Source organism: Hyla sarda, chromosome 9 (genome assembly GCF_029499605.1).
Source record: "Hyla sarda isolate aHylSar1 chromosome 9, aHylSar1.hap1, whole genome shotgun sequence".
Classification (NCBI taxonomy): domain Eukaryota; kingdom Metazoa; phylum Chordata; class Amphibia; order Anura; family Hylidae; genus Hyla; species Hyla sarda.
This window is the reverse complement of record NC_079197.1, coordinates 41,373,420-41,389,367: the sequence shown is the minus strand read 5'-3', so window position 1 is coordinate 41,389,367 and position 15,948 is coordinate 41,373,420. Positions and strand designations below refer to the sequence as shown.

At 49.6% G+C, this 15,948-nt stretch overlaps 1 protein-coding gene across 1 annotated transcript in view; it reads right to left on the bottom strand.

Moving 5' to 3' along the window:
* Window positions 1–9,987, bottom strand: part of LOC130290673 (heat shock factor protein 3-like) — a 62,092-nt gene extending 52,105 nt beyond the window's left edge. The window contains exons 1-2 of the mRNA XM_056538621.1: window positions 9,767–9,987; window positions 1,537–1,645 (exon numbers count right to left, since the gene is read on the bottom strand). Of these exons, the coding sequence (XP_056394596.1) occupies window positions 1,537–1,645; window positions 9,767–9,877 (220 nt within the window). The 5' untranslated portion in view covers window positions 9,878–9,987. The remainder of the gene's footprint in view (window positions 1–1,536; window positions 1,646–9,766) is intronic.
* Between the last annotated feature and the right edge of the window lie 5,961 nt (window positions 9,988–15,948).

Sequence of the window (15,948 nt, the reverse complement as noted above, 5' to 3'; positions counted from 1 at the left end):
AAGACCGAGTACAAGTACCGATACTTTAATTCTAGTACTCGCCGATACCAAGTACGAGTACTTCTATTTTAAAGGGAATCTGACACCAGGGTGACCCGGTTTCTGGCGCTGTTTACCATATGATATGTGGGTCCTTGTTGTGTACTATGGAGGTGGCTGCTGTAGTATGAACCAAGATTTCTCTCTTCTCCATTGGACAGAACAGGGAATTTGCACTGGCAGCGAGACCGATGACCACATGGTGAGCAGCGGTAGAAACCGGGTCACCTGCACTATCTACTTATAAATTCAGGTTCGTGCAGGTGACTCTCCTGTAAGATTGTCTTTAATAGTAGGTAGTACCCCCTGGCAGACATTAGCAGCAGCCCCCCATGTAGACCACAGCCCCCCTTTAGACAGTGGGCCCCCATTTAAACAGCAGCAGGGCCCCCCCCTTTAGAAAGCAGCAGGGCCCCCCCACCGTTTAGACAGGAGCTGGGCCACCCCCCAGTTTAGACAGCAGCAGGGCACCCCCCCCCCTGTTTAGACAGCAGTAGGGCCCCCTCCCCGTTTAGACAGCAGCAGGGACCCCCCCCCCATTTAGACAGCAGCAGCCCCCCCCCCCCCCCCCGTTTAGACAGCAGCAGGACCCCCTCCCCCCGTTTAGACAGCAGCAGGGCCCCCCCCCCTTTAGACAGCAGCAGGCCCCCTCCCCCCCCTTTAGACAGCAGCAGGGCCCCCCCCCCTTTAGACAGCAGCAGGCCCCCCCCCCCCTTTAGACAGCAGCAGGGCACCCTCCCCGTATAGACAGCAGCAGGGACCCCCCCCTCGTTTAGACAGCAGCAGGGACCCCCCCCCCCCCGTTTAGAGAGCAGCAGGGCCCCCTCCCCCCATTTTTAGACACCAGCAGGGCCCCCTCCCCCCCGTTTAGACAGCAGCAGGGCCCCCTCCCCCCCCGTTTAGACAGCAGCAGGGCCCCCTCCCCCCCGTTTAGACAGCAGCAGGGCCCCCCCTCCGTTTAGACAGCAGCAGGGCCCCCCCCCCCTTTAGACAGCAGCAGGGCCCCCCCCCCCCCTTTTAGACATTAGTAGCAGCCACCCCTCCTTGCAGGCAGCTCACCTACTCTGTCGGGTGCTGGTGCTGCCCCGCTCTTCCATCCTCCCGTCCGCATCGTGTCGTCCTATGGAGGAGCATGTGACATATACATCACTCTGCTTCCTCCGTAGCGTTATGCTGGGCGCAGGGGAGGAGGCGGAGTGACCTGTGTGTCACATGCTCCTCCAGGGTACACTATGATGCGGACGGGAGGATGGAAGAACGGGGCAGCAGAGTGGCACCTCTATCGGGACATCCCTAAATTAAAATGACTAACTTCGTCCCATAGAGTTCAAATGGAGCAGTATCACCCAGGCTTTATCTATTAGAAGCAGGACAACTCCTGCAACATGGATAGCAGATGAAAGGATCGTACGGATCTTTATAACACAAAAAGCAAGGTGGAAGTGCACTAGATCCATCATTCTGATCATTTAGATCATTTACATAGATTGTACATACACATATTAAGCTGGCGGATGAAGCTGGACAGGTTGTTGTGCTTGAAGTACTTGGGCAAAATCTCTTTAGAGAACCTCTGTTCATCTAGAATACAAAAGTTCTGGCCATTCTGTAAAAGAAACACAAAGACATTCAACTGCGAAACGTTCACATACCAATGAAGATAAAGACTAAGGAGGAAAAAAGTTAGGATTTATGTGGATTCAGAGGTTTGAGTGGTAATGAGTGGTGAGCAGCTTATTCATTATAAAAATAAAAGTTTCTACTTGTGGAGAAGGCGAGAAGCATCGCAAAGTGAGCCTTGGGGCTTGTAAGAAAACTTTCCTAATTCAAGGAAGGGTTAAAAATGCTGACAGGCTCTAAGCAAGTCACATCTGACAGTTCCAGCAGGAACAGCTCATGTTGTAACCTGTCACAGCCCTGAGGACCTAAAGCGTATGACCCTAAAGTACAGCCACATATACAGGAAAAAGGTGTAGAACAGTGGTCTTCAGCCTGCGGACCTCCAGATGTTGCAAAACTACAACTCCCAGCATGCCCGGACAGCCATGCTGGGAGTTGTAGTTTTCGCAACATCTGGAGGTCCGCAGGTTGAAGACCACTGGCGTAGAAGCTAATGTTAGAGATGAGCGAACTTACAGTAAATTCGATTCGTCACGAACTTCTCGGCTCGGCAGTTGATGACTTTTCCTACATAAATTAGTTCAGCTTTCAGGTGCTCCCGTGGGCTGGAAAAGGTGGATACAGTCCCAGGAGACTCTTTCCTAGGTCTGTATCCACCTTTTCCAGTCCACCGGAGCACCTGAAAGTTGAACTAATTTATACAGGATAAGTCATCAACTACCGAGCCGAGAAGTTCGTGACAAATCGAATGTACTGTAAGTTCGCTAATCTCTAGCTGATATATTCCATAACAAATGAATGGGGGTCTCTGATATAGTGGAACACAGATTTAGTCTACACCTAAAACAGTACAGGGATCCGTGCAATGTAAAGTATAGGAAGTTATACTCACCTGTCCCCGCCGCTCCGGACCGCGTCCTCACCGCTCCCGATGCTGCTCCGGCGTCTTCTTCGGGACCCTCCGGCTTTTTCCGCATCTTCTCCAGTGTCCGGGCCTCGCTTTCTGGTGACGTTATTACGTTGCGGCACCGGGACGGCGTGTGCAGCCACGTCATAACAATGCCATAAAGCGAGGCCCGGACCCCGGAGAAGATGCAGAAAACGTCGGAGGATCGCGAAGTGGACCCGGAGCAGCGGGGATAGGTAAGTGAACCTGTCCAGGATGCTTAAACTGCTATCCGGCAGCAGCTTAAGCATTTTGCTCTGTCGGTTAGCAGTTAATGCGATGGCCCCGACATATAAAAGCATCGTATGTCGATTTGATCATATGTCGCATGTCGGGGGGTTACTGTATAAATAACACTGGGCACAAGTGTCAACTCATTCTACCATACCAGCCTGGTGTAGGCATTTTTTTTTTGTTTGTTTTATCATGAAAAGAATCAATGAAAATCAAATAAAAAAATCAAAATAAAAAAGGCTGCCCAGGGAACTCCTTTAAAAAGTTTTTCTTGGTCATGTAACCTGCATGACAATAACTCAATGTATGTATTTATTCATAGGAATAGAAAAAGTCAGGGCACTCACACACGTCAGGTCTTTTTTAATACCTTTATTTCCAAGCAAATCACACATAAATCAGTGATTTAACAGGGCATGGGGAATAGCAGGGGTTGCGTCGCTGGGCGACAGTTGCCGTTTCACGCTCTGCACAGCACTTCAACTGGCCCATGGGTGATTACATTATAGATAAGTTTATCTGGATCACTACCTTTCAATTTGTCACCTGTCGATCAACATTCACAGTTTATGCTCAAATTTGTGAATGCAATGTCCTTTATGTAGGGAAAACTAAAGATCCGTTGTTTCATAGGATAAGAGAACATGTCCGTTCACTGAGAACAGGCATTGGAGCTACGAGACTCATGCAGCATATGACGGACATCCATCAGGGGGACTCTCCCAGCTTCCGTTTTGAGTCTCTGGAGGGAACTGAATATTCTCACAATGGAATTGACAGACATGATCTTTTACTTTAAAAAGTATCGCAATGGATATTAAAATTGGACGCAATGGGTCCATTAGGACTAAATGATAAAACTGAACTAAGTGCATTGTTATGAGTCTATTTTGTATTATGTTTTTAGAAGTTTTTTTTAAAAGGATATTCCAGGCAAAAACTTTTTTTTATATATATATATATCAACTGGCTCCAGAAAGTTAAACAGATTAGTAAATTACTTCTATTAAAAAAAATCTTAATCCTTTCAGTACTTATGAGCTTCTGAAGTTAAGGTTGTTCTTTTCTGTCTAAGTGCTCTCTGATGACACCTGTCTCGGGAAACGCCCAGTTTAGAAGAGGTTTGCTATGGGGATTTGCTTCTAAACTGGGCGTTTCCTGAGACAGGTGTCAGAGAGGACTTAGACAGAAAAGAACAACCTTAACTTCAGAAGCTCATAAGTACTGAAAGGATTTAGATTTTTTAATAGAAGTAATTTACAAAACTGTTTAACTTTCTGGAGTCAGTTGATATATATATATATATATATATAAAAAAAGTTTTTTCCTGGATAACCCCTTTAACTTACCTGTTTGTTTATACAGTATGTTGATATGGCAACAAAAGGTAGTGATGCCAGTTGAAGCGCTGTGCAGAATGGGAAATAGCAACTGTCCCCCTTCGACGCAATCCCTGCTACTGTCTTTGTCCTGTTAAATCACTGATTTATGTGTGATTTGCTTTGAAATAAAGTATTAAAGAAGACCTGACGTGGGTGAGTGCCCTGACTTTCTATTCTTCTGGATAAATATGTAATTTGATGTTTTATATGTCAGTGAGCACCAATAGTCAGCCTGCTACCTGAGGGGCTTGTGGCTACATATCCTAATTGAACATACAGTGGTCCCTCAACATACGATGGTAATTCGTTCCAAACGAGCCATCGTTTGTCGAATCCATCGTATGTTGAGGGATTCGTGCAATGTAAAGTATAGGAAGTTGTACTCACCTGTTCCCGCCGCTCGAGATGGTGGCCCCGGGCCTCCGCTGGGCTCTCCTGGTCTTCTCCGGTCCTCTCCTGGTCTTCTCCGGTCCTCCGCTGTCTTCTCCGGTCCTCCGCTGTCTTCTCCGGTCCTCCGCTGTCTTCTCCGGTCCTCCGCTGTCTTCTCCGGTCCTCCGCTGTCTTCTCCGGTCCTCCGCTGTCTTCTCCGGTCCTCCGCTGTCTTCTCCGGTCCTCCGCTGTCTTCTCCGGTCCTCCGCTGTCTTCTCCGGTCCTCCGCTGTCTTCTCCGGTCCTCCGCTGTCTTCTCCGGTCCTCCGCTGTCTTCTCCGGTCCTCCGCTGTCTTCTCCGGTCCTCCGCTGTCTTCTCCGGCCCTCTGCTGTCTTCCGCAAGGCCTTACTGAGCCTGCGTAGCGATGTCATTACGCCGCTGCGTACGCCATTCCTATTGGATGACGTGCGCAGCAGCGTATTGACGTCATCGGAGAGGGCCGAGAAGACACTGGAAGACCAGCACTGGACCCGGAGGGCACCCCGGAGCATCGTGGAGGGGGTAAGTAATACTTACCGCACCACACGGGGAATATTAAGCTGCTATCCGGCAGCAGCTTAAGCATTTTGAGCTGTCGGATAGCACTTAATGCGATGGCCCCGACATAAAAAAGCATCGTATGTCGATTTAAGCATATGTCGGGGCCATCATAGGTCGGGGGGGTCACTGTACACAGTATTGCCGAATGGAATCTATTACACAATAACTCAATGTATGATTTTAATGCTCTCTGCCCTCTATCTCGTGTGGCCAGCTGTTTTTTTTGGCTGTCGCTCCCTTAGCATTTTAATCTGTGTGACATAGTTCACACTACAGAATGCTCGAGTGTAATTCTGCGGGTAAATTCCGGTTTCGGCAGAGTCCCATTGTTGTCAGTGGGATTCCTCTGCACGGGGAGCAATTTAAGAGGTGGAAAATCCGCTGCTGAAATTCGGCGCTGAAGGCATGGTCATACTTTCAACAAAATACATTGCAGTCTATGGAGAAAGCAACGTCACACAGTCCTAGTGCCAACTTAGTCAGCCGACACCGGAATCTCCAGGTGTAATACTTCCGGATGGAGACTCCTCAATGTGAACCTAATTTTAGGAATTTTCAGAACAGATTTCACTCTGCTCAATGAGCAGAGAAAGTCACTGACAAAACGTATGTCGGAACGGGAGGCGACTGGGTGCAATATGGGCGAGTTCACTAGGTATTGAATACTTACCATTTACTTATACCTATTGGGGCAAGCGATTAATAAATGTAGGAGAGGCAGGGAGGACGCCTGTCCCTACAATATACAGTGGTCCCTCAAGTTACAATATTAATTGGTTCCAGGACGACCATTGTATGTTGAGACCATAACTCTATGGAAACCTGGTAATTGGTTCTAAAGGCACCAAAATGTCATCCAAAAATAGGAAAAAATTAGTATTAAAGAAAAATAAGTAGATAACTAATACAGATAAAGCAAATACTTACATATAAAAGTAAGAAAGATCTGCTGGGAGCTGTAAATCACTGTCTATGTCAGTGTTTTCCAAGCAGGGAACCTCCAGCTGTTGCAAAACTACAACTCCCAGCATGCCCGGACAGCCAAAGGCTGTCCGGGCATGCTGGGAGTTGTAGTTTTGCAACAGCTGGGGGCACGCTGCTTGGGAAACACTTGTCTATGTAGAGGACGGCAGCTTCTTCGGGGTCCTGTACAATACATACAATGTCCAAAAAAAAAAAAAAAAAAGTAAAATGGAGCCGCCCTCACCTGGTGTCCAAAGGAGCAGGTAACCCTGGTACAGGTAAAGTGTACAGAACATGTAATACCTCCCTGTACTGTAGGGGGCGCTACCAGACACCAGTCAGTGCATACACTTCAGTACTACAGGTGTTTTACCAGTAAATTGCCCATTCTGTTTGGTCAGTTCTTCCAGCCATTGAAACATTTCACAGATCTGGACTGTCTGTAGCATTGTATGTCGAGTCTGGTTTCAAGTTACGATGGTCCAGAAAAGACCATTGTATGTTGAAACTATTGTATGTTGAGGCCATTGTAAGTTGAGGGATCACTGTAGTGCATTCCACTCCTGGCTTATGTGGTTATAGTGCAATATTGGGCATAGAGCAATACCATTTTACAATCTCTCCCCCCTAACCCAATTCTTATTACCATATATCACAATGTTATTTGTCTTTTGACTATTATGAAGTATTGAGACCAGATCATCCAGTCCCACCTATACACGTTTTTAACCTCTTAAAGACGCAGGGCATACCTGTAAAAAAGAATAAGGGTAGGGTCACACGTGCTCTATTTTGCTTATATTTTTGCAGCTGATTTTGCTGAAGTTAAAGGAGTAGTCCAGTGGTGACTCAGTGGTGAACAACTTATCCCCTATCTTAAGGATAGGGGATAAGTTGCAGATCGCGGGGGGTCCGACTGCTGGGGCCCCCCCGCGATCTCCTGTACGGAGCCCCGACAGCCCACGGGAAAGGGGCGTGTCGACCTCCGCACGAAGCGGTGGCTGACACGCCCCCTCAATACAACTCTATGGCAGAGCCAAAGTGCTGCCATCGGCAATCTCCAGCTCTGCCATTGAGATGTATTGAGGGGGCATATCGGCCGCCACTTCGTGCGGGGGTCGACACCCGCTATGTGGCCGGAGAGCTGGGGCCCTGTACAGAGAGATCGCAGGGGGCCCCAGCGGTCGGACCCCCCGCGATCTCAAACTTATCCCCTATCCTTAGGATACGTTTTTCACCACTGGACTACCCCTTTAACGGGTAGGAAAATATGCAGAAGCAAAACATGCAGCAATATATGGCACCTGTGACCCTACCCTAAAAGCAAAAAGCGTATCCGATACATAGATCCCGGATGGAAAAGCCGAGGATCACTACATGAAATAACAGACATGATCCTCAGACGGATCACCTGGCTTATGTACGGCAGAAATCTGAGAGTCAGCCTGAGACTTCTCCTGCAGATCCTTTCACATTGGAATAGCCTCTGGCAAATCCTGAACACGTGAACAGTCCTCTGCTACAGAAAACAAGCATAACCGCATAGATAAATGTGAGATAGGGACTCAATCACTTCTATAGTAGTACAGCAGCTATCAGGAAGCAGTTGTGCAACAGAATTCAAGTAAGGATCCATTCACACCTTGTTTCAAAGATCTGGCTGGGAAATTTCAAAACCAGGCGCTACTGTATCCCAGCCGGACCGGCGCCGAATCTCATTCATTTAAATGCGCAGACTGGAGGCAGATAACATACCACGATTTACAGTCTTGCCACAAAATAGGGCAAAAATGAGCCGACAGAGTCACTATATGACTCCAGTCGGCGCATTTAAATTAATGAGATTCGGTCCGGTCCAGCTAGAATATGGGAGCGCCCAGTTTTTACATATTTTTAGCAGGATCTCCACAACGTGGTGATTATAAATGATCCTGTAAACACAGAGGAATGATTCTTCAGACACCCCTTTAAATCTTTAGATGTCGCTCTCCAAACTCCACATGCCCCATACCATGTTTAGCTTTTCACACACATCATTCTACCATTATTAGACAACCAAACCTCCGACCCCACCAAAAAAAAAAATCTCCAGCTGCCTTCTCCCCCCCCCCCATCTTTAGAAGCCCTTATGATCTTCATATGTCATCCCCTCATCAGACGTCACCTGCCATCTCCAGACACCCCCTCCTCATCAGACGTCACCCCGCCATCTCCAGACACCCCCTCCTCATCAGACGTCACCCCGCCATCTCCAGACACCCCCTCCTCATCAGACGTCACCCCGCCATCTCCAGACACCCCCTCCTCATCAGACGTCACCCCGCCATCTCCAGACATCCCCTCCTCATCAGACGTCACCCCGCCACCTCCAGACATCCCCTCCTCATCAGACGTCACCCCGCCACCTCCAGACATCCCCTCCTCATCAGACGTCACCCCGCCACCTCCAGACATCCCCTCCTCATCAGACGTCACCCCGCCACCTCCAGACATCCCCTCCTCATCAGACGTCACCCCGCCACCTCCAGACATCCCCTCCTCATCAGACGTCACCCCGCCACCTCCAGACATCCCCTCCTCATCAGACGTCACCCCGCCACCTCCAGACATCCCCTCCTCATCAGACGTCACCCCGCCACCTCCAGACATCCCCTCCTCATCAGACGTCACCCCGCCACCTCCAGACATCCCCTCCTCATCAGACGTCACCCCGCCACCTCCAGACATCCCCTCCTCATCAGACGTCACCCCGCCATCTCCAGACATCCCCTCCTCATCAGACATCACCCCACCACCTCCAGACATCCCCTCCTCATCAGACGTCACCCCGCCATCTCCAGACATCCCCTCCTCATCAGACGTCACCCCCGCCATCCCCTCCTCATCAGACGTCACCCCGCCATCTCCAGACATCCCCTCCTCATCAGGCATTACCCCCGCCATCCCCTCATCAGACGTCGCCCCGCCATCTCCAGACACCCCCTCCTCATCAGACGTCACCCCGCCATCTCCAGACACCCCCTCCTCATCAGACGTCACCCCGCCATCTCCAGACACCCCCTCCTCATCAGACGTCACCCCGCCATCTCCAGACACCCCCTCCTCATTAGACGTCACCCCGCCATCTCCAGACACCCCCTCCTCATTAGACGTCACCCCGCCATCTCCAGACATCCCCTCCTCATCAGACGTCACCCCGCCATCTCCAGTTGCCCCTTACAAAATTTCTCACCCTACAATCTATATATAACCCTATATTTAGGTCTTTACACAAGCCCTCCCCATCTTTAGACAGCCCCCTTTAATCTCCAGTTGCCCCTTATCATCTTCAGATTACCCCACCATCTCCAGCCCTCACCCTACAATCTTCAGACGCCCCCTTATATGCTGCCATCTTTGCCTCTCTCTGCCCCATAATAAACTTTGCCCTACAGTCGCCCAGAATACATGGAACTGGAGGGGGCGTGTCACCTGAGCTGCTGCCCCCGTGCCCGCTGGGTTCTCCACCAGTCCATGCAGTTACATACCCACAGCTCGACTGCCATTTATTATGGAGACTACCCGGTCACACTGCACAAGTTACCCCCCGTGCCCACACCAGAGGAGGCATTACCCAGCTCCACGAGATGACATCATTATTACTCGGGTCCTCCACCAGCGCCCAGAGCTTCATAAGAAAGGCCGGGACCGGAGCAGTCCCGACAGACGTGCTGGGCTCCTTCATCCTAGCACCGGATCGCACCCCGACCTCCTACCGAGAGCGGCCGAGTAACAGAAACTACGCAAACACAAACACCAGCGCACTTCCGGAACACAGGTGCCCCGCCCACAGAAACCCGACCTGAGGCGCTGACTGGTCGAGGCCAAGCGAACAACTTAAAACCACGCCCCTTTCCTTCCCTTCTGCCGAGTACTGCTAGGTGGAGGGCGTGACACTGTCAGCATGGCTGTGCCCATAGGCGTGCGCAGCCTATTGCATTAGGGTGTGCACCCTAAAGCACAAACTCACACTGCGCGCGTGTATATATATATATATATATATATATATATATATATATATATATATATATATATATGTATATACGCACACAGTTAGTATAGTTCCCCCACATTAGGTGCAGTATAGTTCCCCCACATTAGGTGCAGTATAAGTCCCACCACATTAGGTTGGCAGTACAGTTCCCCCCACATTAGGTTTGCAATACAGTTCCCCCACATTAGGTTGGCAGTACAGTTCCCCCACATTAGGTGCAGTTCAGTTCCCCCACATTAGGTGCCACCTAATGTGAGGGAACTGTACTGCACCTAATGTGGGGGAACTGTACTGCACCTAATGAAGGGGAACTGTACTGCACCTAATGAAGGGGAACTGTACTGCACCTAATGAGGGGGAACTGTACTGCACCTAATGTGGGGGAACTGTACTGCACCTAATGTGGGGGAACTGTACTGCACCTAATGGAGGGGAACTGTACTGCACCTAATGTGGGGGAACTGTACTGCACCTAATGTGGGGGAACTGTACTGCACCTAATGTGGGGGAACTGTACTGCACCTGTACAGTTCCCCTACATTAAGTGCAGTACAGTTCCCCCACATTAGGTGTAGTATAGTTCACCACATTATGTGCAGTACAGTTCCCCTACATTAGGTGCAGTATAGTTCCCTCACATTAGGTGCAGTATAGTTCCCCCACATTAGGTGCAGTATAGTTCCCCCACATTAGGTTGGCAGTATAGTTCCCCACATTAGGTGCAGTATAGTTCCCCCACATTAGGTGCAGTATAGTTCCCCCACATTAGGTGCAGTATAGTTCCCCACATTAGGTGCAGTATTCTTCCCCCACATTAGGTGCAGTACAGTTTCCCCACATTAGGTTGGCAGTATAGTTCCCCACATTAGGTTGGCAGTATAGTTCCCCATATTAGGTGCAGTATAGTTCCCCCCACATTAGGTGCAGTATAGTTCCCCCCCACATTAGGTGCAGTATAGTTCCCCCCACATTAGGTGCAGTACAGTTCCCCCACATTAGGTGCAGTACAGTTCCCCCACATTAGGTGCAGTACAGTTCCCCCACATTAGGTGCAGTACAGTTCCCCCACATTAGGTGCAGTACAGTTCCCCCACATTAGGTGCAGTACAGTTCCCCCACATTAGGCGTGCAGTACAGTTCCCCTACATTAGGCTGGCAGTATAGTTCCCCCACATTAGGTGCAGTATAGTTCCCCCACATTAGGTGCAGTATAGTTCCCCCACATTAGGTGCAGTATAGTTCCCCACATTAGGTGCAGTATAGTTCCCCACATTTGGTGCAGTATAGTTCCCCACATTAGGTGCAGTATAGTTCCCACATTAGGTGCAGTATGTTCCCCCACATTAGGTGCGGTATAATTCGCCACACTAGGTGCAGTACAGTTCCCTACAAAAGCAAAATAGACATGGAGGCCACCAGCATCTGGGGGTGCTACCTTCCTACTGGCAGGAAGAGGGGGTTAATTTGAGGGTACTACCTTCTTACTGGGGGGGGGGGGGGTTAATCTGGGGGTACTACCATCCTACTGGGGGGGGGAGGGGGTTAATCTGGGGGTACTACCTGCCTACTCGCGGCCCCAGATTAACCCCCTCCCCCCCTGTAGGAATGCAGTACCCCCCAGATTAACCCTATCCCCCCACCCTGTTAGAAGGTAGTACCCCCCTGATGACCCCCTCCCCCCGTAGGATGGTAGTACCCCCCAGTTTAACCCCCTCTCCCCCCCTGTAGGAATGCAGTACCCCCCCAGATTAACCCTATCCCCCCACCCTGTTAGAAGGTAGTACCCCCCTGATGACCCCCTCCCCCCCAGTAGGATGGTAGTACCCCCCAGTTTAACCCCCTCTCCCCCCCTGAAGGAATGCAGTACCCCCCAGATTAACCCTATCCCCCCACCCTGTTAGAAGGTAGTTACCCCCTGATGACCCCCTCCCCCCCAGTCGGATGGTAGTACCCCCCAGTTTAACCCCCTCTCCCCCCCCTGTAGGAATGCAGTACCCCCAGATTAACCCTATCCCCCCACCCTGTTAGAAGGTAGTACCCCCCTGATGACCCCCTCCCCCCCAGTAGGATGGTAGTACCCCCCCAGTTTAACCCCCTCTCCCCCCCTGAAGGAATGCAGTACCCCCCAGATTAACCCTATCCCCCCACCCTGTTAGAAGGTAGTACCCCCCTGATGACCCCCTCCCCCCCAGTAGGATGGTAGTACCCCCCCAGTTTAACCCCCTCTCCCCCCCTGTAGGAATGCAGTACCCCCCAGATTAACCCTATCCCCCCACCCTGTTAGAAGGTAGTACCCCCCCCCCCCCTGTAGGAAGATAGTACGGTGCCCCAGATTAACCCCCTCCCCCCAGACCCAGTAGGCAGGTTGAAATAACATTCACTCACTCGGCGCAGTAATCCTGCGAGCCGCGTACCGTCACGTCATGCTCTGGGGCCGGCGTCCTTGAATACAGCGTGACGTCCTGATGGTCATGTGACGGCAGTAATGCGCCGTCACATGACCGGACCAACTGAAGGTGAGCCAGAGCGGAGCGGGGCGGGGCACAAACAGGAGCAGGAGGCAGCGCTGTGCGGTGCGCCTGACGGACAGGCGCACCGCACAGCGGGGGGGCGGGGGTCTGGGCTGGTGAAGGACGGTCGGGCACAGATGGGGGGTGCTGCGGAGCGTCTTGGTGTCACCCGGTGCGGGCCGCACCCGGGTCGCAATGCCACTGGATTAGGGTGTGCCTGGGCACACCCGGCACACCCCGTGCGCACGCCTATGGCTGTGCCTATGTGTCGCTGCAGTGTTTCCCAACCAGGGCGCCTCCAGCTGTTGCCAAACTACAACTCCCAGCTTTCCCGGACAGCCTTTGGCTGTCCGGGCATGCAGGGAGTTGTAGTTTGGCAACAGCTGGAGGCACCCTTGTTGGGAAACAAGCCTTTAACTCCTTAAGGACTCAGGGTTTTTCCGTTTTTGCACTTTCGTGTTTTCCTCCTTACCTTTTAAAAATCATAACCCTTTCAATTTTCCACCTAAAAATCCATATTATGGCTTATTTTTTGCGTTGCCAATTCTACTTTGCAGTGACATTAGTCATTTTACCCAAAAATGCACGGCGAAACGGAAAAAAAAATCATTGTGCGACAAAATCGAAGAAAAACGCCATTTTGTAACTTTTGGGGGCTTCCGTTTCTACGCAGTGCATATTTCGGTAAAAATGACACCTTATCATTATTCTGTATGTCCATACAGTTATAATAATACCCTACTTATATAGGTTTGATTTTGTCGCACTTCTGGAAAAAATCATAACTACATGCATAAAAATGTATACGTTTAAAAATGTCATCTTCTGGCCCCTATAACTTTTTTATTTTTCCACGTACAGGGCGGTATGAGGGCAAATTTTTTTGCGCCATGATCTGAAGTTTTTATCGGTATGATTTTTGTTTTGATCGAACTTTTTGATCACTTTTTATTCATTTTTTAATGGTATAAAAAGTGACCAAAAATGCGCTTTTTTTGACTTTGGAATTTTTTTGCGCGTACGCCATTGACCGTGTGGTTTAATTAATGATATATTTTTATAGTTCGAACATTTACGCACGCGGCGATACCACATATGTTTATTTTAATTTTTTTTTTACACTGTTTTATTTTTTTTATGGGAAAAGGGGGGTGATTCAAACTTTTATTAGGGAAGGGGTTAAATGACCTTTATTAACACTTTTTTTTTACATTTTTTTGAAGTGTTATAGGTCCCATAGGGACCTATAACACTGCACACACTGATCTTTTACACAGATCACAGGCGTGTATTAATACGCCTGTGATCAGTGTTATCGGCGCTTGACTGCTCCTGCCTGGATCTCAGGCACGGAGCAGTCATTCGGCGATCGGACACCGAGGAGGCAGGTAGGGGCCCTCCCGGTGTCCTGTCAGCTGTTTGGGACGCCGCGATTTCACCGCGGCGGTCCCGAACAGCCCGACTGAGCAGCCGGGTCACTTTCACTTTAGAAGCGGCGGTCAGCTTTGATTGCCGCTTCTAAAGGGTTAATATCGCACATCGCCGCGATCGGCGATGTGTGGTATTAGCCGCCGGTCCCGTCCGTTGATGAGCGCTGGGACTGACGCGATATGATGCGGGATCGCGGCGCGATCCCGCTTCAAATCGCGGGAGCCGGTGAAGGACGTAAATATACGTCCTGCGTCGTTAAGGGGTTAAAGTGCACTTTACGGTCTCCCCTAACAACTTCTATTCTGTGGCTGCTCTGGCATAATGGGAGTCAGGGCCAGCCCAAGACATTGTGCTGCCTTGGGTTAGGGTGACCACATTTCCTAACTGCCATTCAGGGACACTTACTTTCACAAGTGCATTTCGTCAAACTTATACGTGAGACTGGCAAAAGGTTGTAGTTCCCCCACATTAGGTTGGCAGTATAGTTGTGAGTATAGTTCGTGGTTGTTGATCCATTCAAGATGGCTGAAGAGGAGAGTGCACGCTCCATGGCCGTCAGTACACAATTCACAGGAGAGCAGCACAACCAAGGTAGAAATAAGGAAAGTGGTGCAAGCTGTGAAGGAGCCTTGGCGAAGGGGTCCCAACTTCAATATATCCACATAGGCCGCAGCACACAGATAGATGGTGGGTGAAAATAATAGCGACGTTTATTTCATCATACCAGTGTACGGAGAGCAACGTTTCCGCGGTCTCTCGGCCTCTTGAGAATGGCGGCGAGAGGCCGTGGAAACGTTGCTCTCTGTACACTGGTATGATGAAATAAACGTCGCTATTATTTTCACCCACCATCTATCTGTGTGCTGCGGCCTATGTGGATATATTGAAATTGGGACCCCTTCGCCAAGGCTCCTTCACAGCTTGTACCAGTTTCCTTATTTCTACCTTGGTTGTGCTGCTCTCCAGTGAATTGTGTGAGTATAGTTGTGATGCCCGCGGAGTAGCAGGTTGCAGAAAATAATTTCCAGTATAATAATCAAATATGCCAATTGTCACAGAATGGGAAAGTGCTAAAGCAGTTTTTACCATTTAAAACTACAGCTCCCAGTATGACCTAAGCAGTGGTGAGGGTAGTTGTTTCACCCATGAAAACTGCAAAACGTACAAGTGACTACAGCTCTGATGGGACATAGTGAGGCGAAACACATTGATATCAGTGACTACAGGTGACAGCTTCGATGGTACATACCGCTGTGACTTTGTCAGCTAAATCTTCTCTCTGCAGAAAATGACACCCAGATGGCTCCTTAATTTGTCAGCAGATTCTGATCCTCTGTATGAAAACAATAATTATTGTAATAATGCTAAACACCGTATCCTCTGAATACCCCACACTGCACCCTCTGAATATAATACTACCACACACTGCACCCTCTGAATATATTACTACCACACACTGCACTCCCTGAATATAATACTACCACACACTGCACTCCCTGAATATAATACTACCACACACTGCACTCCCTGAATATAATACTACCCCACACTGCACCCTCTGAATATAATACTACCACACACTGTACCCTCTGAATATAATACTACCACACACTGTACCCTCTGAATATAATACCCCACACTGCACCCTCTGAATATAATACTACCACACACTGTACCCTCTGAATATAATACTACCACACACTGTACCCTCTGAATATAATACTACACACTGCGCCCTCTGAATATAATACTACCACACACTGCACTCCCTGAATATAATACTACCACACACTGCACTCCCTGAATATAATACTACCACAC